This window comes from Kryptolebias marmoratus, linkage group LG5 (assembly GCF_001649575.2).
Source record: "Kryptolebias marmoratus isolate JLee-2015 linkage group LG5, ASM164957v2, whole genome shotgun sequence".
In the NCBI taxonomy this organism is placed as follows: Eukaryota; Metazoa; Chordata; class Actinopteri; order Cyprinodontiformes; family Rivulidae; genus Kryptolebias; species Kryptolebias marmoratus.
Genome location: NC_051434.1, coordinates 20,015,350 through 20,037,598, shown reverse-complemented (window position 1 = coordinate 20,037,598; position 22,249 = coordinate 20,015,350). Strand labels below are relative to the sequence as shown.

Below are 22,249 nucleotides of genomic sequence, written 5' to 3'. Positions count from 1 at the left end.
CTTTGCCCAGGACGGCTGATTGACGGCCTCTACTCTAACTATGTTAAAATTCATATATGCTGGATTAGTTAGTCCCTATGTTTCTGAAAGGCGTAAAAAACAACAAATAACCATGAAAAAAATACTGGTTGTTTTTTTGACAATGCATTTGTTGGAAACATATATCATATCCCTATAATATACTATTTAGTGTTACAGACAGACAGACAGACAGACAGACAGACAGATAGATAGATAGATAGATAGATAGATAGATAGATAGATAGATAGATAGATAGATAGATAGATAGATAGATAGATAGATAGATAGATAGATAGATAGATAGATAGATAGATAGATAGATAGATAGATAGATAGATAGATAGATAGATAGATACAAATTGAACAAGATGCGAATGGATCCTCTGAAGCCGTTGCTCTTCACCCTGTACACACTTCTGCTACAACTCTGAACTGTTATGTGTCACATACAGAAGTTTGCAGATGCTCTTGTGCTTATCTTTCCATGAGGGTTCCTCTTTCTCCTCTTCCACATTGGGTTTCTGCTGCCTGAGACATTCACTTAGCAGATCATCATTAGGGGCTTTCTTCCTGATATACTCCAGGGTCTTGGTTGTTTCATCCTGTATAGTGGCTCTGATGCTCACTAGTCCTCTGCCTCCCTCCTTTAGTGTACAGTCTCAGGGTGCTGTACTTAGGGTGAAACTTGATGTCAGTGGCTTCTATCTCCTCCTTTGGCCAGGTTATTCTACCAGCAGGGTATCTGATGACTGGCACCGCTTATGTGTCAATGGCTTTAACTCGTTCTATCTATCTATCTATCTATCTATCTATCTATCTATCTATCTATCTACCTATCTATCTATCTATCTATCTATCTATCTATCTATCTATCTATCTATCTATCTATCCTGCAGTGGCTATTTTAAAAGCTATATTTTCATTTTTGCAAACTTCATATGAGCAAAACTAAGTATTCCTCAAAAGGAAGGCTACAGGATTAATCATAAGTAAATAAAGACTAACAGGTTTCCTCCCCTTCATTAAACAGACCTCTGACTTTTTTGTATTTTTTGCTGTGGCTTAGCGCCTGTATGGAAGCCCATTTCAACCACTCTGAAAGAAAAAGATCCTCCTGGTCATAATTAAAAGACAGTATCTCAAAATGAAAAACTGTCTCATAACATTGAACGCTTATAGTGTCTCAAAGTTATGAGACCTGAAGTCATAACATTGAAATACTAAGTCTAAGTATCAGATAGTATCTCAAAATTAGGATTAATTTATGATTTTCTTGAAGCTAGCATCTCTTAACTATGATATGCTAAGTCATACTTGTGGGCTAGTATCTCATAATTATGACAAACCAAGTTTGAGATACTAAGTCATTGTTTGAAGATTCTTAATCGTAATTATGAGATACTAAGTCATAATTTGAGATTTTTTTTATGAAAGTGGCGGCAATGGGCTTCCGTACATCCTGTTCCTTTTAAACGTTTTTAAATAATAGCCCAACTGCGTTTGCTTAAGTCTTTGTGAATAAAGAAAACATTGTTAAATAAAAAGGAAACAAAAAGCCTGCAACGTGACTGCAGCGTTTAAACCCGTCCTGAACACGTCACAGCCGGACGGTGTTCCCACGCCCTGTTAGCCGTTAGCCGTTAGCCGTTAGCCAGTTCACTGGTGACACGCGAGGAAGCCGCATGCGCTGCTGTCGTCACTGAGGTCAGCAAGACTGAAGGAAAATGGCGACGGTCTACGAGAGATACAATTTGTGAGTAGCCATCGTTTACTTTCGGTCACCGTTTCCCCTCCCCTCCCCCGCGTTTTTGTCGTCCGTCCTGCCCCACTGGGCGCCTCGGAAGCGGAGCCTCCTCCGGGCGGGGTGGTAGGAGCTCGGCAAGCCCCGTGAAGTTACACGACACTGCAGCTGAAGTTTGCCGACAGCTGGGCTACAGAGAAGCGCAGGAGTCAGTCGAGTTTCATTCAGTATGACAAGCAGAAACCCGGGCGGGGGGCATTATGGGGGATTCTTTGGACGTGTATATGGTTACTATACGCTGTGTTTTTCCGGTTGGCAGGCTTTCCTACTCACTGCAGAGCGGAAGCTGTTGTTCATGTCACCCCCGACACTGTTAGCTGCGTTGACTCGGGCAAAACGGAAGTAACTTTGGCCACAGTTGGCGTTCATTTATTTGGTCGAACCTGACATATGTGCACTCTCCCAGTCACACCTTTGCTCTTAGGTTTTGTTTGACGTGCGGGCCACCCAGTCTGACCTGTTGTTCTCCGCCCTGCCTCCAGTAAGACGAGGTGTTCTTCCAGTTTGAGCATGAAGGAACATTTGAGCTCAGGATCACAGGGCTCCTCCAATCCCCTGCCACCGGAAGAAACTGCAAACACTAGTTCCCTGAGAACAGGCAAACCCTGCTTTAACGGTGTCTGTCTGCTGTATTCAGGTGGGCATGTTAGAACTAGATCACACAGCCTGACCAGGTGTGTCACAGCAGCAAACAGCTCAGCTAGTTTCCATCACCACTGGTGCTTGAACATTTTCAGTCAGGTTGATTTATATGGAAATTGCTTCTGCGCTAGAGATAAGTTTGGAAAAGATCTTTTTTTTTTTCTGCGTCGCCCACTGCCTTTCATGCCGAGGTTTTGCTGGGACTAAAATCGTCTCCTGTTGAGAAACGATTTGGCTGTAGCCATTTTGGTCATCCTTGTAGGCGACCTTGTGCACAGTCTCGTGTGACGACACAAGCCAAAAAGACAAAAAGGTCTAAAAAGTAACTTTTGGATGAGCCGTTTGGAGCTGTTTTAAGATGGCAGCAGTCCACATTGAAATCAGTCCTGTTCAGACTAGGCCTGTATCGTATTAGGATAATGTACGGTTGTTATATTTATGTTGCGGTAGACGCCACATGTTCTGTCATTGCAGTGTTCACATCATCCATCCACCAGCTGTGGGCATTTAGAGGAGTGGGGGGAGGGTCCATTAGACTGCCAGATTTTTTATTTTTTGTGTGTAGTTTGTGTCTGTGATTTTTGGAGTCCTTTACAAATTTCATATTGGACGTTCTAATATTGGAATATTGATAATTCTTTGATTATACCGTGTAGGCCTGATCCAGCCGATCCATTGTAGCTTGTCAGTAAGGTCTGAGTAAATCTTAAAAACCGCTCCAGTCGGCAAAGTTTCACTGCGGTTCATGCTGACGTTGTTCTTCGAACCTTCTTATTGCACTACGTTTCACATCACACAGCTATTACAGCAGAAACAGAGCTCGTCCTTGGACGCACCCGAGTTGCTCGTGTGGTGGTTGTGGTGTAAACGTTTGTGAAAAAATGTTCTCGTGAACCGCCATGAGAATGTTGGAGATTGAAGTTTTAGTTTTTAGCTGTGTTCAGAATAGCTGTTAGCTCATCAGATCCTGTGAGAATGAGAGTATTTCTCTAAACTGAGTTTGTCCAAGAATATATCTACAACAGGTGAGACACTGATTATTTATAACCCCCTTCAAACTGTCCAAACTGTTCCTTTAAGGTGGGAACAAGTAGAAGTCACGAGTGTTCCTTGAAATCAGATTTAATTTCAGCTTCAGCAGAGAGTCCTGCCACAGATGGTACCACTTGTATGATGACTGCATCAGATGAGCGGCCATTTTTCCACATTTGATGGAAAAATTAGTCCTTCCTGACTCAACCCGGGCTCAAACCCACAGCCTCAGGATCAGGAAACCGCGGCACTAAGTACAAATACCTTCATTTGTACCCTGAACCCTTTGCTTTTAGTTTTCACAGTCTGATAGAGACGACACTTTGTTTTATTATGAACGCACAGGTAAATTTCCAGTTGACAAATAAAATCACCTGAAGGATCTGAATGTCCTTAAAAGGAGACCCAATGTTTTGTAGATCATTAGTGTTTTAAATTGGGACTTTTGTTGCTGCTTAAACTGGAAACTAAGTATAAAAATGTCTGCTACAAGGAGGGAGAAATGCTTTCTTTTTTCTACATGTGAGAAAGATAAAATATGTACTTTGAGAACTGAATGTTTATTATATCCATGTTGTTGCTTTAGTGCAGATGTTAATAACAAACTGGTGAAATTATAATTTCTGTGAAAATACCGGTGGGGTGCTGAATGACTGCTAAATTAATTAAAGAATGAATTGACTGAATTGTTACACTTATTACAAGCTAAACAGTAGCTAAAAGCAAAAAGTAGTGAATCCATAGCTTAAAGCTAAAATTAGCAAAACTTTAGCTAAAAGATAAAAATAGTAAAACAGTAATGAAAAGCTAAAATGACCAAAAACTACCTAAATGCTTAAACTAACAGAACTGTAGCTTAAAGCTAAAAGTAGTAAAACAGTCATTAAAATATAAAACTGTAGCTAAAATATTCAATTAGCAAAACCGAAGATGAAAGCTAAAATTAGCAGGACATTAGCTAAAAGCTGAAAGGAGCAGAATAAGTACACAGAAGTAGATTTCAGAGAACAATGGTTTAAAGGAATTGAAGGAAGCTCAATGTAGCTCTGTGGGGAGTTATTTTGTAAATTAATAGTTGAAAAAGCATAAAAGTTACAAAAACTAAAAGTCACGCCACACTATTTCTGATGGAGCTGAACATTTTGATATATAAAAAGTGGGGAAAAAAAGCACAAAGTATGTGGAGGTAGTTTACAAAAATCCTACAGAAGAAAACAGGCAAACAGTGCTGCAGCATTACAGCTTTGGACTCGTCAAGCTTATGTCAGAGCGATGTAACGCAGGTTTATTTATTTATCTACTTAATGATTAACCGCCTCCTTACCTCAGATAACCTTTATTAGAAAATCTCATCTGTGGCGCTTTATAGATTCACAGTTCTATTTTTCATCCTTACTAAATGTCCCGTTTTCTTGCTTTTTCTCAGGCACACCACCCCCGAGAAGTTCTTCATCGAGGCCTGTGATGAGGGAACAGATGCTGTGCTGGCAATCGACAGGGTCTCCAATGAGATGACCCTGACAGGTACGACATGTTGGAGTAGGCTGTTGTGAATGACTTAAGATTAAATGAATATCCTACCTGCTGTAGACCACTCTCTTGTTTGGAAGAAACAAAATTCTGACAGGACTGATGAGTTGTGAGTTTCACGTCACATGGTTATTTATGTTGAATTCTGTCACTGTTCACAAGCACAAATGCCAGCAGCAGTGAGAGATGGCATTTCAGCCTGGTGCTAAATGTGGCAGGAATTGCATTTCAAAATAAGTGTTTTTAAAACAACAGTTTTGAAGAAGAGTTTACATGAACCACTATAAAACCTTTGAGACGGGATCTGTTTCTAAGACTGCAGCAGTCCCATCGACTCTTTAAATCAGTTCCATTTAAAGCCAGGTGATAATGAGCACCTCCTAATAAACCTCAGATTTAGGACGCTGTAGAACCAAAAGGGATCACTTTAAGGTCCTGAGTGAAGTGCTCACCTGTCCGAGTGGACCTTTACAAGTTTCCTTTATATAAATTAGTTTTACACACATTTCTCAGGCCGATATATTTCACAGGGTGACAAAGCTTGACTTCCAAATACATTTAATAGTAGTAAGTTATAAAGAATAATTTGGAGTATCAAACTCTTATTGAGCCTATGCATGTATTCAGTTGGAGTGCATCGTTTTCTGTGACTTTGCCAGCTCGTTAATCACTACAAACAGTTTTACGGTGTAGACTTTGTCAAACTGTTGACATTTTCTTTATCTAAATTTTGATCTTGATGTAATTTTATGAGTGAGTATAGCTCGTGCAGGATTACAGTAAGTCCAAAAGTCAGACAAAACTGTAGATAATTCCTCTTTTTTTTTTTTTTTTTACAAGCACCTTATTGTTTTTGGTCCTTTCGCAGGTAGAAAGGACGTTCCTACTTCAGCGGTGACCAGGCCTATCTGCGGCATCATGGGAACTATTCGCCTGGTCGCAGGTAAATTCTAATTCACCTCTTTGAACTTGTTTGGTAAGACGAGCTGTGACTGACGACATCCGCCACACAGGGATGTACCTGATTGTCATCACCAGGAAGAAGAACGTGGGGAGCCTCCTGGGCCATGCTGTGTGGAAGGCTGTGGACTTTGATGTCATCTGTTATAAAAAGACGGTGCTACATCTGTCTGAGATTCAGGTTAGTGAATCTCTGAACCAGTGAACACCAAGTGGTGGCCCGCGGTGGGGTTAGTGGGTCATCACACACCTGAGGAAGATCACTGATGTACAGCCACCAGTTTGGAAAAAGTTGGGACTTTATGTTACATATATAAATCAAAATAGAATACAATGATTAGTAAATCTCATGAACCCATATTCATGATGAAGTATAGTAAGCATATCATATGTTTAAACTAAGAAACTGTACCATTTTTAAAAAGAAATAAGGCAGTTTTAAATTTGATGGCTGCAACTCATCTCAAACAAGTTGGGACAGAGGCAAAATAAGGCTGGAAAAGTAAATGGTACGAATAAGAAACATCTGGAGGAGCTTCTTGCAACTTTTATATTAAGTTTCTTGGTAAGAGGACTGAGTATAAAAAGAGGATTTTAGAGAGGCTGAATCTCTCAGGAGTAAAGATGGGCAGAGGTTCGCCAGTCTGCAAAAGACTAAAAAAGTGAAACAATTTTAGATTAATGTTCCTCAACAAAAATTTAGGAAGCTTTTAATGTCCTATCATCTGCAGTTCATAATATCATCAACAGATTTCAAGAATCTGCAGAAATCTCTGAGCTCAAAGAATAAAAGACTAAAAGTCAGTGTTGGATGTCTGTGACCTTGGGGTCCTCAGGGGCCACTGCATTAAAACCAGATCTGCCTGCAGTCCAGACCTCTCAATAAGTGAAAATAGTTGGAGCATCAATAAACAAAATCCAGCAAAGACCCAGAAGTGTTGAACAGTAACAACAACAGTGAAGACCTCGATAATTAAAAAATAAATCCTAAAAAGATGCATACTTTGCAACAGCAAGAGTCTGTCAGCAAAACCCTCCTGAATAAAGTCCACATTTTCCACCCAGTAAAAAACATTTAGTACGTTGTTTATCTTAAAGTAAAAGTATGAGCAGCCTTGTAAACAAGAACAAAACATTCTTCAAAGTACAGCATTTGGTCCCCACACTTTTCAAAATCTTGTTGTTCAAAACAGAGAGGTTCTAAAATTTTGTTTCCTTACAAAATAATTCATTCTGTGTTTTGATAATTACAGAAAATTAGTAATAACCTTTGGTAAATAATAGCATAATGCAGTTATAGAAATGGGAAACTTGCAGGTCTTCCATAACAGAGTGGAGTATTTAGCCTCTTTTAAAGGATCTTGTGAGGTTTTTCTAAAAGCTACCTGTGTTTTTCTTTCTAGTCTCAGGAGAATAAGACCTTCCTGTCCATGATTAACAACGTGCTGACTACAGATGGCTTCTACTTCTGCACTGACTTTGACCTAACGCACACGCTGCAGCGGCTGGCCAACACCAGTCCAGATTTCCAGGAGATGAGTCTGCTTGAGAGGGTAATGGGCTTGTGCATTTAACTGTCTTTGTTAGGCCCGATGTGTTTGTGAGTTTGTGCCACTGTTCACATTTCCATAAGTATTCAGAGTCTTTACTTCGTCCTGAGTTGAAGCACGTTTGGCAGCAGTTTCAGCCTCGAGTCTTTTTGGGTTTGATGTAACAAACTTTGCTCACCTGGACTGGTGGATTTCCTGTTGTTCTTTTTAAATCCTCTCCAGCTCAGTCAGGTTGGATGGAGACTACAATGGGCCGCCATTTTCTAGTTTCTCCAGAAATGTTTGATAGGACTGTCTGGTCCACTCTAGGACATCAGCGTTATCCCTGTGTTTCTTCTCTGAGTGCTTTAGGTCATTTTCATGTTGGAAGATGAACCTTCAGTCCAGTCTGAGGTCCTGATCTCTGAGGAACAGGTTTATGTTGATGATATCTCTGTGCTTTGTCTTGCTTTCATCAGACCAGAGGCTCTTGTTCCTCACAGTCCTTTAAGCAGATTCCAGTTGTTTTGCTTTGAGGAGAGGCTCATGTTTAACCTGTTAGCCATAAAGCCCAGATCAGTGAAGACCTGCAGGTCTGGTTGTCCTTCAGGAACTTTGTCCCGTCTCCACACAGGATCTCTGAGGCTCAGTCAGACCATCAGGTTCTCGGTGGCTCAGTGTTCTGGGCGATCAGCTCATGGAAGAGTCCTGGTTACACTAAACATCTTTTGTTTGAGAACCACGGAGCCCACTGAGCTCAGAGGAACCTTCAGTGCAGCAGAAATGTCCTCCAGATCGGTGTCCTGTAACAATCCTGTCTCTGAGCTCTGCAGACAGTTCCTTTGACCTCATTGGTTTGTTGTTTTTAGCTGGGAGGTTTTCTTTAGAGCGGTGTGTCCAATCAGTTTCATTTCCCTCAGTAGGACTCCATCAGGGTGTAGAAACATCTCAGCAGAGCTCAGGAGAAACAGGAGGAACCTGAGCTGAGTTGTTGTTGCAAAGTGTCTGAATATTTATGGAAATGTGTTTTGTTAAAATGCATTTGTTAAAAAAACATTTTTTTAGAAGTATCGTTTAAATAAAGGAATGTTGTTATAACTTTAAATCATGATTTTAAAGTCTTCTGGGATACATTTTGGGTTGATTTCCTAATCATTTGTTTCTGATTTTCAGGCAGATCAGAGGTTTGTGTGGAACGGCAACCTGCTGAGAGAATTGGCCGGGCAGCCAGAGGTAACTCATATTCCTGTTTTTGTGTCGGTAAGGAATGTACTCTTACTCTATTTCTATCACCTGACTACCGCTGTTCCTCCACAGCTTCATAGGTTTGCCCTGCCTGTTGTTCATGGATGTATCCTTTTCACTTTTTGACGCCTAATGTTTTATAATAATTCGATTGAACATTTGCGTTGCCCGCTCAGTACCACTAAGGCAATAAAGACCAAAACTTTTCTTTAACTTTCCTGGTACAGTCATTGTGATGAAACCGTGTCGTATAAACGGGAAGATCTTTGAGTGGATCCTCATATCCAGGAGAAGCTGCTTCCGGGCCGGCGTCAGATACTACGTGAGAGGTAAAAGCGAAGGGTGTCGTCTTTGTTTGCTTTGTTGGTCCCATGAGTCAAACTAGGTTTAAAATTAAGGGTATTATAACAACAGTTGTAATACCGTTTGTCGTAAATACAGCTGTTAAAGAAAAAAGTAAAACAAACACAAGTTCATTCTGTGTCATTTACGTAGCAACAAATCAAAAAAGTTATTTTGAGGGCATTTCACAGAGGAAAAAAGCCATTTCAGGGAGTAGTTAGGCTATGTTGAAGTGGGTTTCTGTGTAAAAATTGAAAATAATGTTGTAACTGTTGTAAATAGCTTCTTGAACCGCCTCACTTTGGAAAAACAAAGTTTAAGTCGGACAGCTAATTCGAAGGCCAGAGGGAATCGCTGCCGTCTTAAAACAACTCAGATCCTCACAATTTCACAGCAGTTCATTCAGACACTATTTCTAGGCTTTTATGCTGCTGTCATTTTCACGTTAGGCAGTTTTATAAAATACTGACGTTATTTACAGGTACAAATAGTCCCAGCAGCAGCAACTTGTAGCACTTCCAGGGCGTCAGTTTTTAGAGTTTTACAGCAGTTCATGTAAATATTACTGAAGCCTTTAAATCACCGTTAGTTTTGAATTACACACTTATAATGGCAGAATATTAAGAAATTCCTGTCGGACGTGACCCCTGAATGCCCTGGGAGCGCTACAAGTTGCTACTTTATCTATTTCCACTCGAAAATTACCATAGAATTACATTTCAGGGTTTCCCCCAGAAAATAGGCTAAGCCCGGTGGTCGGTGGCTGTTCGCCGGCCGACCGTGATTTAGTAAAAAAAATGATTGAAAATATGTGTATTTATTTTGTGATATTGTAAGATATTTGTGTCAAATAGTTACACAACTACGGTTTTACAAAAAGGCACTTTTGAAAGACTTTTTTTAAAAACAAAAATACAATTGAAATAACTACAAATTGTTAGCACCTAATTTAAGTCACATTTACAAATAAATTACAATAAATGGAAAAAGTGCAAACATGGCACCAACACACGTCTCACGTCAAAGCCAATGAATAACAACGGAGAATTGAAAAACAGACAGATGCTGTACTGTACTGTGCTTTTTGTGGCACAGGCTGCATGTTGGATCACTATATGTAACGACAAAACTAAGCATATCTAATGATGAATTTAATAGCATCATTTTACTGGTAAACATGGATAAATCAGCACGTGTCATATTACTATTTTCACTAAGTACAAAACATGATTACCATATTCGGTCTTGTAAAGCCACCCACTGAATTTCAGCTCAACTAACCATTGTGGTCTATAAACATTCCTTTTATCGGCTGCAGCAGTGATCTCATTCCGTGGGTTTTGAACCGGTTGATTATCTTTGTGATCTCGCCCGCGCAAAATTACCAAAACTGGGAGGTTCACGACCGCAACGCAACACTGCGCGGGGCCCTCATGCAGAGGCAGAGACAGCGCGATTGCGTCACTGTTGGTCCGCGCACCCTCGCGTAGTGATCAATGCAACAATTTGATGCGGGTGGGGGAAAAAAACGTGTATAAAAATGACTTATTTTACAATAAACAAGTGAAGCTTAGCCTGGCATCGGGAGAGAGAAAGCCTGGTGGCCCACCAGGCTTATAATACACTGGGGGAAACCCTGGATTTATACTGTATATAACTGAAATGTGAAATTGTTAGCAATGGAAAGGTTCGTATAAACCCTCATGAAACTTTGAAGATTGTAGCTGTCTTAAGATGGCAGCAGTCCACCACCTTTCAAAAAACTATCTACAACAGGTAAGATAATAATAGCTTTTACAGTACTTCAAAATGACCAAACTGTTCCTTTAAATTCCCGTCCAGTTCAGGTATTATGGTCTCATGTCCAAATCTGACTACAGTAAAGTACAACTTAGTACATTATTAGTGAAATAATGTCAATTCATAACTAGAAAAACTGCATTTTCTGCTGATCAAACTCAATCTGTGATTTTACACAAATGATCAAAAGGCCAAATCATTTAGTGAAAGTCTGTTGTGTGACTTGTTTAAAGTTTAAATGAGGTTTCTTGATAGAAGTATGTTCAAGTAGTTGGCTTTCAAGGAGTTTGACTTTTTTGAAGGATTTGAGGCGAACTCCATCCACTTCAATGAGACCAAAATGGTTAAAGAAAAGTAAAAAAGCTACTAATATCAAAATGCATAGCACCTGGCTCCTGATTGAGCTGAACGTTTTGATACCTGAATGGTTAATATAGCTGAAAGTATGCTGAAGTGGTAAGATGCAGGAAGACGGTAATGTGCTGACTCAGCATGCACACAGTAAGTTACCCGGCTAAAGAAACCAGCAGATCACGTTGGTTCTTCACTTCGAGTGTGCACGGTGCAGCAGACGGCGGTGGGATGGGATCCCCGAGGACCTGAAAGGGAGGAGAGACAGCAGCACTTAGAGGCTGTCCTACTCGAGACATTTTCTGTCCTGCTGTCTCCACAGGCATCGACTCCGAAGGCCACGCTGCTAACTTTGTGGAGACTGAGCAGATAGTTTTATACGAGGGAGCAAAGGCTTCATTCGTGCAGGCAAGTGTGGCGACCCATCCTTTAGGTCCACATTCGTATTTGTCCTCTGGTCCTTCTGCAAATTTAAGATTTGAATGATTTCAAAAGAATAACTTTCCTCCATCTTCTTCTTCTTCTTCTTGCTATTCCTAGACTCGAGGCTCAATGCCCTTTTACTGGAGTCAGAGGCCCAACCTCAAATACAAACCCAAACCTATCATCAGCAAAACTATGAATCATGTAAGAGGAGCAATTTTCTTACCTTTCTGATATTTTTAAACTGTGATAGGTAAGAAAAAGTGGTGCTAATTGTTTGAAAACTCTGTAGACGGATGGTTTCCAGAGGCATTTTGACTCTCAGATTCTCATCTATGGAAGGCAAACTGTCCTGAACCTGGTGAGGCTCCCCCTTCATTACAGATTAAACAAAAACAAAATAAAAAAAAAAACCTGGACAGATTTGGAAACCACTGGTGCATTTCTTTTCCCAGGTGAATCAGAAAGGTTCAGAGAAGCCACTAGAGCAGACCTTTGAGAAGATGTCGTCCGGTTTAAGCAACGGTATGCTCAAGTAAGTGTCTTGTTCTTTGCTTTTTCTACGTTCAGGATTAATTTATATTTAGTTATTTCTGTGTGAGAACTGTACACTGAAATGTGTGATCACCTAAAACTACGAAGATGTACTTCCTATGATATCCATTTATTTATTAAAGGGACATTTATAGGCAGAAATTACAGTCAAGTCAAACCCTGACATCTTTAAAGCCGTGTCTGTGGGGCTCAACAGGTTTCTATTGCTACCGTGAAAAAAATAAGGAGAATTATTTCTACAAATATGCAAAAATTACTTTTAAAGGACGTTTGTTTTTTCAGTTTTAAAGAAAACTTCAACAACTCTCAAGTAATGCCCCCACCTTTCAAGCTTCATAGAGGAAATGTATGTATAAATTTGTAAAAAAATATAAAATATATATAAAAATATAATAATAAAAACTTTAAGGGGAATAAAACTAAGGGATAGAATGTACTCTCGAAGCTTCTGGAAACCTTGGATCAATTTCTCTGTGTTGCTTTGTATCTCTGATTGTTCTCAGTTTGATGTTATTTTATTTATTGTATGACATGGAGCAGTACGTCTGAAATAAAGTCTAATAAACTTTTTGGGAATTCACACCCGAGCTGGTCAGAGATTAGATGACGTCACTCACCTGCTGCTTTTACTCTGAGCCAAACACTGTGAGTGGAGATGGCCGACGCACCTCTGCCTCCGTTCGCTGTTCGAAAGTGAAGCTGTGACGTCTGGTTTACAGCCGCGGCCATGTTGTTGTTGTTTTGGAGCCAGAGGCTTCGCACGGCTCAAAATCCCACCCACTCTCCAACATGATCATGGCATCTCTTAGGCATCGATTAACTAATTACAGTGGAAAGTATTAGAAAAATTATTTGAAAATGCAGGATCACCGTAAGAACCATATGAATCAACAGAAGTCAGTTCCAGTTAAAAACAATATTTGTGGAGTATTTTCACATTTTAGTCGGGGATGTCCCTTTTACGTTTACGTCGTTTATGTGCTGCAGCCAGCCTACAGGGGGCGCCAATGTCATTTCAGCTTTTACTTCTGTGCTATTGTCCTCTATCTAGGTAGAAAATACTGATGACTGTCTAGTTTGTCTCTAGTTATAAGAGGTTTGTTCCCTCTCCAGTTTTCTCTTGTGAAAACTGACAAGCCTGAAGGTTTGTTTGTACTGAATTACAGCCGACAGGGTAATACACCACCCTGCTGTAACAATACACAGCCCAGTTATTTGCTGTCTAATTTCTATTTCTATGTTGCAGCTTTTCAAAAACAAAAAAAAAATTTAGATTTGCTTTGCCAGGAACTGGAAATCCAGCTGCTAACATTGTCCCATCTGTCTTCAGCTACCTGGCCTTTGACTTTCACAAAGAGTGCAGCCACATGAGATGGGACCGCCTGCAGATCTTGGTGGATGCTGTCGCAGAGGCACAGGAGGAATACGGGTAACCTGAGCACCAGCTGATCCTCTGGTCTTTAGGTGCATGCTTGTCAATAAGCAGACGTTTTGTTGTTTGCTTGTAGCTACTTCATGGTGAGCTCTGAGGGAAAGATAATGACCCAACAGAAAGGAGTTTTCCGCAGCAACTGCATGGACTGCCTGGACAGGACCAACGTCATCCAGAGCCTGCTGGCCAGACGCTCACTGCAAACGCAGCTTCAGGTACCACTTCTGTTGAGGTTTTCAGGGCAAAATGACCAGAAAACATCCAAAAACAGAATTCATTGTAAAAAAGATCAAAAGATTGCACCAACAAATCTCCCGCAGCACAGTTAAAGTGACATTTTGCCTTTCTTCAAAATGTCTGGGAGGGCAGCAGAGGCTCAGGAGGAAGGGGTTTGTCTTGTAATCAGTGGGTTGCTGGTTCGAGCCCCCGCACTTCATCCGCCTTGCCTACTGGCAGTTGTCAGAGGACTCGTGGCGCCAGTGTGATGGCAGCCTCACCTCTGTCAGCCTGCCCCAAGGCAGCTGTGGCTACAATGTAGCCATCGGTGTGTGAATGAGTGAATGACTGACTGTAGTGTGAAGCGCTTTGGGGTACTTGGATTAGATAAAGTGCTATAAAAGTGCAGGCCATTGACCATTCCTCAGTCTCGCAAACTCTAAACACAGAGTCGTCTTTTTCAAATAAACTGAACTCAAAGACAAACCCCTGTTCAAAAATACACAGATCAGTATTTAAAATAATCTCAAAATATAATCTGAAAAGTTAAAAATGCAATTAAAAGTACACAGAAAAACACACTTAATAATCATCCAAAATTAGATGTATACCAGAAATGTTCAGTGCATAATATAATGCTTCTTATAATCAGTAACTTACCAAAGTATTGGGTTAAAAATAACTGATAAATACTCATTTAAAAAAGGCACAAGCCTGGGAACTACATAAGCCACAAATTATAAATACTTAAATCCATTTAAGAAGCTAGAAAGACAAAATCTGAACTCTAAACGAATGAGAGATAATTAGTATTTATGATGGTTATTTATGACCCAATCCTTTAATAAGTTACTATTATAAGACACATTATATTATGTACTGTGCTTTTTTGGTATTTATGTAATACTTAATAATTATTATAGATTAATTTTTACGTTTTCTGAGAATTTTTAAAATCTTGATCTACAGGTTGTTGTTTTTTTTCTAAATGTGGTTTGTGACATGATTCGAGTGAGATCTTTTTAAAGATGGCAGCTCTGTGTTTAGAGCTTGCTCGTCTCACAAGGGTCCTGAAACGTTGCATTTAGTAAAGTGTTCGGTGGGCCCTCAGAACTTTTTTTTAATTTTTATTACAGCACAGCATTTTTGTTTTTTTTTATTGTTTTTTCTTTGTATGCATCAATCTGAGAGGAGAGACGGGGGGCACCTTCGCTCGGTCGGCACTTGCTGTTCACTCATTTGCTTCACAGCTTGAGATTTTGTACTGGAAATACAAGAGAGGCTGCAAGGTGGAAAGTCTTCTCCTTTACAAAATGTCAGAGTAATGAGACAGGCGGTTTTCTGGTTACAAACCCCATCTAATTAATTGTTTCCAGTATTGAATCACCAACTTACAACATACTTGAAGTAGGAGGCATGTGGTGATGGTTCAGTAGTGTAAGTGCTTTTTCAGCCATTGATGAAGTCCCTAAAAACTAATTGTTAAAATGATCCTTTTGGCGGAATTCTGTATTTTCTACTCATTCGTTATTCAGAGATTCATGACTGTACAGATAAAGCTGTTGCTCTGATGAGGCAGACATAAACCATTCTTCCATTGTCCAGTCTTAGCACGACTCGCTTCAGCCTAACTCGGTTCTACTCGGCCTAGGTGGCATGAGGGTGGCATTGTGGCATAAAACATAACCACAAATGGGTAAATAAAAGTGAAATAAAGTCACAAAACACTCACTGTTCTCTGCCACAGTTTCCAAAAATGCCGTGGCACAGTCGAGGTCACCTTCTCTCTGCTGGTTGGAGCCCATAAATCGAGTACATTTCGTCTAACTCATCAGCCAAAAAGCACAGAAACATCCGCACCTCCTCATCGTACCACCGTGTTGGTTTATGTGTTGCCTTCTTAATGGATGTTAAATAACAAAAATGATTGCTGCGGTTGTGAGGTTTTAAGGAAGCTGGGTTTCTTGTGAAGGACTTGATGTTGCTCTCTGGCCAATCAATGGTGTAGGTGAACAGCTGTCAACCTGCGCTTCAAAGACAAGGGACACTCTTTTGAGGACCAAAATGTTCATATTTATTTTGGACTGAGAAGACAGATGGGGGGGCCCTTTAGGCCTGATCCCCAGTCAGTTTCACTCCAATCAGCACCTTAATGTTTGTGACCAGAGTGGCTCATCGGTGAGTCAGACTAACAAGGATCCTAATGGGCCTCTATTGTTAGGAGAGTGAGTTTAATCTGCAGGTGAATCCATTTTACAGAACATCTCTAAAAGCTTGAACTCTACTATCTCTGCTTTTTGAATGGAGAAAGTTCCTCGGGTGAGAAGCAAAATATCTTCAGTTACAGAACAGAAGTCCATTTGTTTCTGTTTTAAACCTTTTTTTGATTTACCATGTCCTGAATGATTGAGAATTTACATACAGTACATAAGGACCAAACAACAGCACATATATGATTTTAAAAAATGGTGTGAGCCAGATTATAATCTGGATTGGCACCAAAATATAATCCATTGTTTTTTGTGACAACCCCAACATTTCCTGAACATTTCATCCAAATCTGTTCATTAGTTTTAGCTGATCTTTGCTAACAGACAGACAAACAAACCAACGGACACAACCAGAAACAGAACCTTCTTGGCGGAGGTAATAATGTAGCGTTCTCACACCGGTAAATCATTTTTGAAAAAGTTGTGTTAAAAGCCTTTAAAATTATTTAAAATAAAAATGGGTGCTTGTTGGCCCAGCTATTAGCCTTGCCTGGATGAAGACTTTTGTCCTTTTCTCTACACTCTGTGCTCTCTGACTGCTGTCACAGCTGATAAGGACATGACAAAGTCAGCCATGTTTTGGATCTGAAAAATATTATCAAAGCAGTTTACAGCTGGTCGTTGAGATATGTATGGTTCCATTCCCATGTGCAGGATTAGGATGCCTAAATGTTGATGATTGGTTCACTCATTCTTCCTTAATTTCCACAGAGGATGGGGGTCCTGAATGTGCGTCAGTGCATTGAAGAGCAGGCAGAGTTTGAAAAGATCTACAAAAATGGTAAGGTGACGTGCACGGCCATCTGTCGGCATGTGCTGAGTTGTTACTGTAGTGACTAAGTGTGTCCTCTCTGCGTGTGTGCTCTTTAACCAGCATGGGCTGACAATGCCAATGCATGCGCTGTGCAGTATGCTGGAACCGGAGCCCTAAAAACAGACTTCACAAGGTACAGTAGTAGAGCCTCGTCTGCCAACACAGACTAACTTATTGCGTCTGTCTGAGAATGATTCTTATAAGTAGCTGAATCGGAGTTCGTTTGTTCACCAGGACAGGGAAGAGGACCAGGTGGGGGCTTCTGATGGATGGTTGGAACTCCATGATCCGCTACTACAAAAATAACTTTTCAGATGGGTTCAGACAGGTATTCTCTGACATGTTTTTTGATTTAAATTTAAAAAAAAAGAGGACAGTGACTATTTGCTGCTGCTGGTGATTAACTGGTCCCAGTAGGTTCATGTCACTGGTTCTTCTTAAAGGTGAACTGAAATCAAATCTCAGAAAATTGACATTTCATGCTAACGCCATGCTAACTGGATGCTAACTTGTAAACAATGTGACTGTGCTTCAGAGTAGCGTTTATGAACTCTCACACCAGAGTAAACTAATCAACAGCAGGTTCAGACTATCAGACATGGATTGTTTATATTTTTTCCTCTGAATCACAAACTGATCTCAGGCTGTTGGCCTGTAAGCAGCTCAGACTTTTTAATGACAGTGAGCGTTCACGTCACATCTGAAGTAAAACTTCCTTTTTCTTGCCTCCTTCTCTGTGGAGATGTCCTCCTCTCCATTTGCCTTTCTTTTAACATTAAAAATAGTTAGGACTGCTGCTAGCAAAAGGTCTTATTTTTTTGCTGTGAAGTCAGTCCATCGCAGTAACGAGGGTCGGAGCGGTGCTTCTCTCCAAAGTGATCCAAACCTGAGTTCTGATAGTAATTCCCACATTGGAGTTTATGGATCCAAATCTGAAGAAGGTTTTTATCTTTCGGGAAGCCAAAAAATGAAACTCTAGTGGTATTTTCTGGCTGGTTCGAACAATAAATTCCAACAAACTGAACTATATTGTACCGCTATTCATCCACTCACTGAAAACACCTAAGTGATTTCTTCAATGTTCAGTATTAATAAAAAATAGTATCATTTTTAAATTTTACAATACGCACATTTTATGAGTTTATTTCAACTGATGTTGGCTTCAAAACACTTCAGTTCAGCTCTAATCTTTGAATTTGAGTGGGGGAATAAAAAGCACAAAAAGAGTTGAGAGCGAAACTTCTACGGTCTTGAAAAGCACAGAAAACGCTTTTTAGTATTTTCTTAGTTTAGTCAAGCATGAAAAAGGAAATAAGTCTATTCCCTGTTCCACTTCTTAAAGGACAAAAATCAGTTTGTTCATTTTTAGCTAAAGTTATCTAATAGAAATGGTGATCCTAACATTGATTGTGGGTAAAGTTGCCAGTTGTCAGCTCTGCTTCCATCTACTACATCAAGCCTGGTTTTAGATGTCGGAGCTGTCAGTACTTTGGGTTTTGACCAAAAGCCTCAGTTGTTATCCATCCTTAGTGTCCATTGCTGTTATGATGATAGGAGTAAAGGTCAATTTGGAGTCCATCATTCTACAGAGAGAAAGATTGACAGTAATGTTGCTTTCAGGATGCCATTGACCTTTTTCTGGGGAACTTTGCTGTTGATGAGTCCGACGGACCCACTCCCCTTCGCGTGCAGAAGGACTGGAAGTTCCTAACAGTAAGTGCTTCCCCTCACATTTGTGGCAGCAGCAGAAGTGAATGTCATCAGTCCAAACCAGCCAATAATGGTTTTATTTGTTTTGTTTTTTTCTAGCTGCCCATAGTTATGGTGGTTGCGTTTTCTATGTGCATCGTCTGCCTTCTTATGGCTGGTAAGTTCAATAAGAATTATTTTCTTTTATGGGTCAAGATCCACTTTACTCTTGTCCCATTTCTCAACTAAATCTATTTTACTGCTGCTTGTTGTCTAGGATGTTAATCAAAATGAAGAATTTCTCATTCTGGCTGCTCAAGTCTTACTGTTTTGTGTTTTTATGTTAGGCTCTCAGGCATTAGGTCAAAGCCGATGTATACCTCTGAACCAATAGTCCAAATTTTAACAGATCCAGTGTCAAGTTTTTTCAAAAGAAATCTTAAAATAAGACAATCTAGGCAGTATTGTATCTGGATACCTAAATATATTCTCCCAAGCGCAGACGAAGAATGTTTTTATTGTCCCTAATAAAGCAAGCAACACTCAGGTCAGTCTTCTCTGTGGGTGCCGAGGAAGCTGAAAGGAGCTGCCGATTTCAAAGCCAGCATTACTGACTGCTGTTCGTCTTGCAGGTGACACGTGGACGGAGACCTTCGCTTACGTTACGTTCTGGGGGGCCGCCAGCGCAATCACAGCCACTATCATCCTCTTTAACGGCCAAGACTTTGTAGATGCCCCCAAACTGGTTCACAAGGAGAAGATGGACTGAGTGTGTGTGTAGCTGTGTGTGTGTGTGTGTGTGTTTGTTTATGTGAGGAGCATGTGGTCCAGCAGACGCTCCTCTACCTCATCTTTACTGTCTCCTTCTTCAGATCTAGTCCCAGCTCATCTGCTGCCTCTGTTGACTTACTTATTTTTAATTGTCTACAAGTTTGGAATCCATCCCTCCTTATCGTCCTTTCACATCTAAACATGTACATTTCTCTTTTTGGATTCTGGTGTTCATGGTGTTGGTTTGTCAGTAAACTCAAAACATGAATTCTGTACAATCATACTGTACAGAAACGATACTGATCTTTATTTTCTTTAGATTAGACATTTTTCTATTGTTACATGACATAACTTTTAATGAAACATGTTGTAACTCTGAATCGTCGGCCCAAAGATGTGGGACTCAGACATGAACAAACCAAAGTGTTTGTTTCATTAAGGAGAACACTATTAACAGTATGCACATGCAGAGGTTTGAATGTAACCAGATTTACAAATGTGTGTTTAGAATATGAATTTGTGGCTTTGCTGTCCGGGGTGAAAAATGAAAAATGTCTTCCTATAAAGCGAACGTGGGAGTGTTTATAACGACTCTTGTTTTATCAAAGGCTTTCCATCTTCATTTGCACTTTGCATAAATATAAAATGTGCCACCTGCATAAAGCTGTTTATTTTAAATTATTCATTTGTATTTTGAAGTTGGTACTCGAGCTAAAGCTTTATTGGCTCATGGATGAGGAGTTTCTCCTGTGTTTCTGTCTACAGATGCGGACAAATGTGTTGGTATCCTTCCACAATAATGAATAAAACACAATTATCTGAAAGAACTTGAAACCTGCAAACGTTTAATGGGCATCCCTCATTGTTTATTCTATGTTTAACACATCAGACTTTGCTTTAAATTATTGATTCGGTTGAGTCTTTCTTATAATTAAAACTTCAAATAACATGGACAAAAAGGAAAGTCCATTTAACAGTTCAGTGTTTATTTTCTCAGACCTTTCTGATGCTGTTAGTTGTATGTTTTGGCTCTTTATCTTGTTGAAGGACCCATTCGCTGCGACTGAGGCGGAACTTTCTGACACTTGTCTGTATGTTTCCCTCCAGGAGGCCTTCATGGTTCTGAGAATTCATTCATTCATTCATTCATTCATTCAGTCACTCACACAGACTCAAAGCTTCTCTGGCCAGATGAAGCAAAAGAAGTCTCTAAACAAAACAGCCTCCTCTCCTCCATGTTTCACCGTGGTTTTGGTATTCTTCTCTTTGAAAGCTTCACTTCTTCTTCTGTAAACATGCAGCTGATGTGACTGAAGCCAAAAAGGTCTCATTAGTCCCAGAAACGCACAGAAACTTTGGTTCTTGTTAACGTGTATTTTGGTGAACTCCAGTCTGGCTTTTTTTTGTGTTTTTCTGTCAATAATGGAGCCTTTCTGAGTCTTCTTTTATTGACTTCATTATGATTCAAAAAGTGACACCTTGACGTTGGAGTTCAACTTTGACTCTTTTTCTACCATCCGCACACTGATCAACCTGGGGCTGCAGTTCCTCTTGCGTCCACATCCTGGGAGGTTGGCTACAGTCCTTTGAACTTTCTTGTTTTTAATAATATAGTCAGCTGTGGTCAGAGGGACATGAAGCTGCTTGGAGATGGTCTTGTAGTTTGTACCTTTTAACATAAATATCTATAATCTTATTTCGAGCTCCTCACACAGCTTTACGTTTCTTTCTCTGCTCCATGTTCAGTGAGGTGAACACAACCACACCAAACTACACAGAGGCTGCTTGTTCCCTTTAAACAGGCTGAAGAAAAGCTTCAAGGCACCTGGGGTACTAACTAAGATCAAACACTAATGAAATGTATTAATAAGTTTCTTCAAGAGTTCCAACAAATCTGTTCGTACTATTTGAGCATATCTTTGTAAATTAAACCATTTCTTTTCACATTTTTATTTACCTTATCAAACACTAAAGGCATGCAGATATACACATTAGACGATTGCTTTTAACTAAATCACTTTACAAAAGGAGTGAAGCGTCATTTCTATGAGCTGTAAGGGAACCAACAGGTTTATCTGCATCTGTAGATACTTCCATGGAAAATGAACAAGATGGAAAGATAAGAACATCTCTGATGAGTGAATATGTGTGAAACAGTTTGAAGAAGTCTCCATTCTCTAGTTTTGTTTGACTCTTCTCAAACCCCATTTCAGATTTTTAACCAGGAAATTTTAATTGCATAACATTTAGCATAAGATCCATTATGTATCATTCAAATTAAGACATTTCTGCTTCTTCATCACAATCAACAAATTAGCATCTTAAATACACTGTCAGGGTTTTGATTTATTTAACCTGCTAAGAAAGAATCACACTGGAGAGGCTCGTTGTCTTTTTTTGTGAAGGCCTTCGCAAAGAGGAGAAATTCCACAACAGCTTCTAACGGCGTGCTGTCCAGGAAGTTCTGACTCCTTACTTGGGCTTTCTCTTTTATTAAAGGAAGAAGAAAAAAGGGGTTGATCTGAGCAAGCCAAGGCCAGTCCAGTTCATAGCAAAAACACATAACACATCTCTGTTTGGGAGAGCCAGATGGTGTGGCGCCCGCCGTCTGACCTTGGTGTCTCACGTAGGCAGTTTTACACATGAGCACAAAGGCTGATAATGTAAAAACCCTAGTCAGCATTTTCTTTGTCTAATTGGAGCAGAGTATGTTTACACCAGCATTGATTGGTGCAGTTTTTGTGGCCTTCATGTCTATCACATTGTATTAGTGCATAACAATTTCCATTTTTCTGCTGTAGTTTGTTGTGTATGTTGTCAGGTAA

General features: G+C 40.0%; 1 protein-coding gene across 1 annotated transcript; it reads left to right on the top strand.

Annotated features, from left to right (window-relative positions):
• The first annotated feature begins 1,622 nt into the window (after positions 1–1,622).
• sacm1la (SAC1 like phosphatidylinositide phosphatase a) lies at positions 1,623–20,258 on the top strand. Its single transcript, XM_017430706.3, has 20 exons — positions 1,623–1,775; positions 4,924–5,021; positions 5,896–5,970; positions 6,041–6,168; positions 7,391–7,540; positions 8,690–8,749; positions 8,834–8,867; positions 8,989–9,090; positions 11,577–11,662; positions 11,795–11,881; positions 11,970–12,038; positions 12,133–12,212; positions 13,563–13,661; positions 13,741–13,879; positions 16,862–16,931; positions 17,025–17,097; positions 17,199–17,292; positions 18,585–18,677; positions 18,774–18,831; positions 19,286–20,258. The coding sequence occupies exons 1-20, from the start codon at positions 1,747–1,749 to the stop codon at positions 19,420–19,422; spliced, it is 1,761 nt and encodes a 586-aa protein (XP_017286195.1). The 5' UTR covers positions 1,623–1,746; the 3' UTR covers positions 19,423–20,258.
• The last annotated feature ends 1,991 nt before the right edge of the window (positions 20,259–22,249 follow it).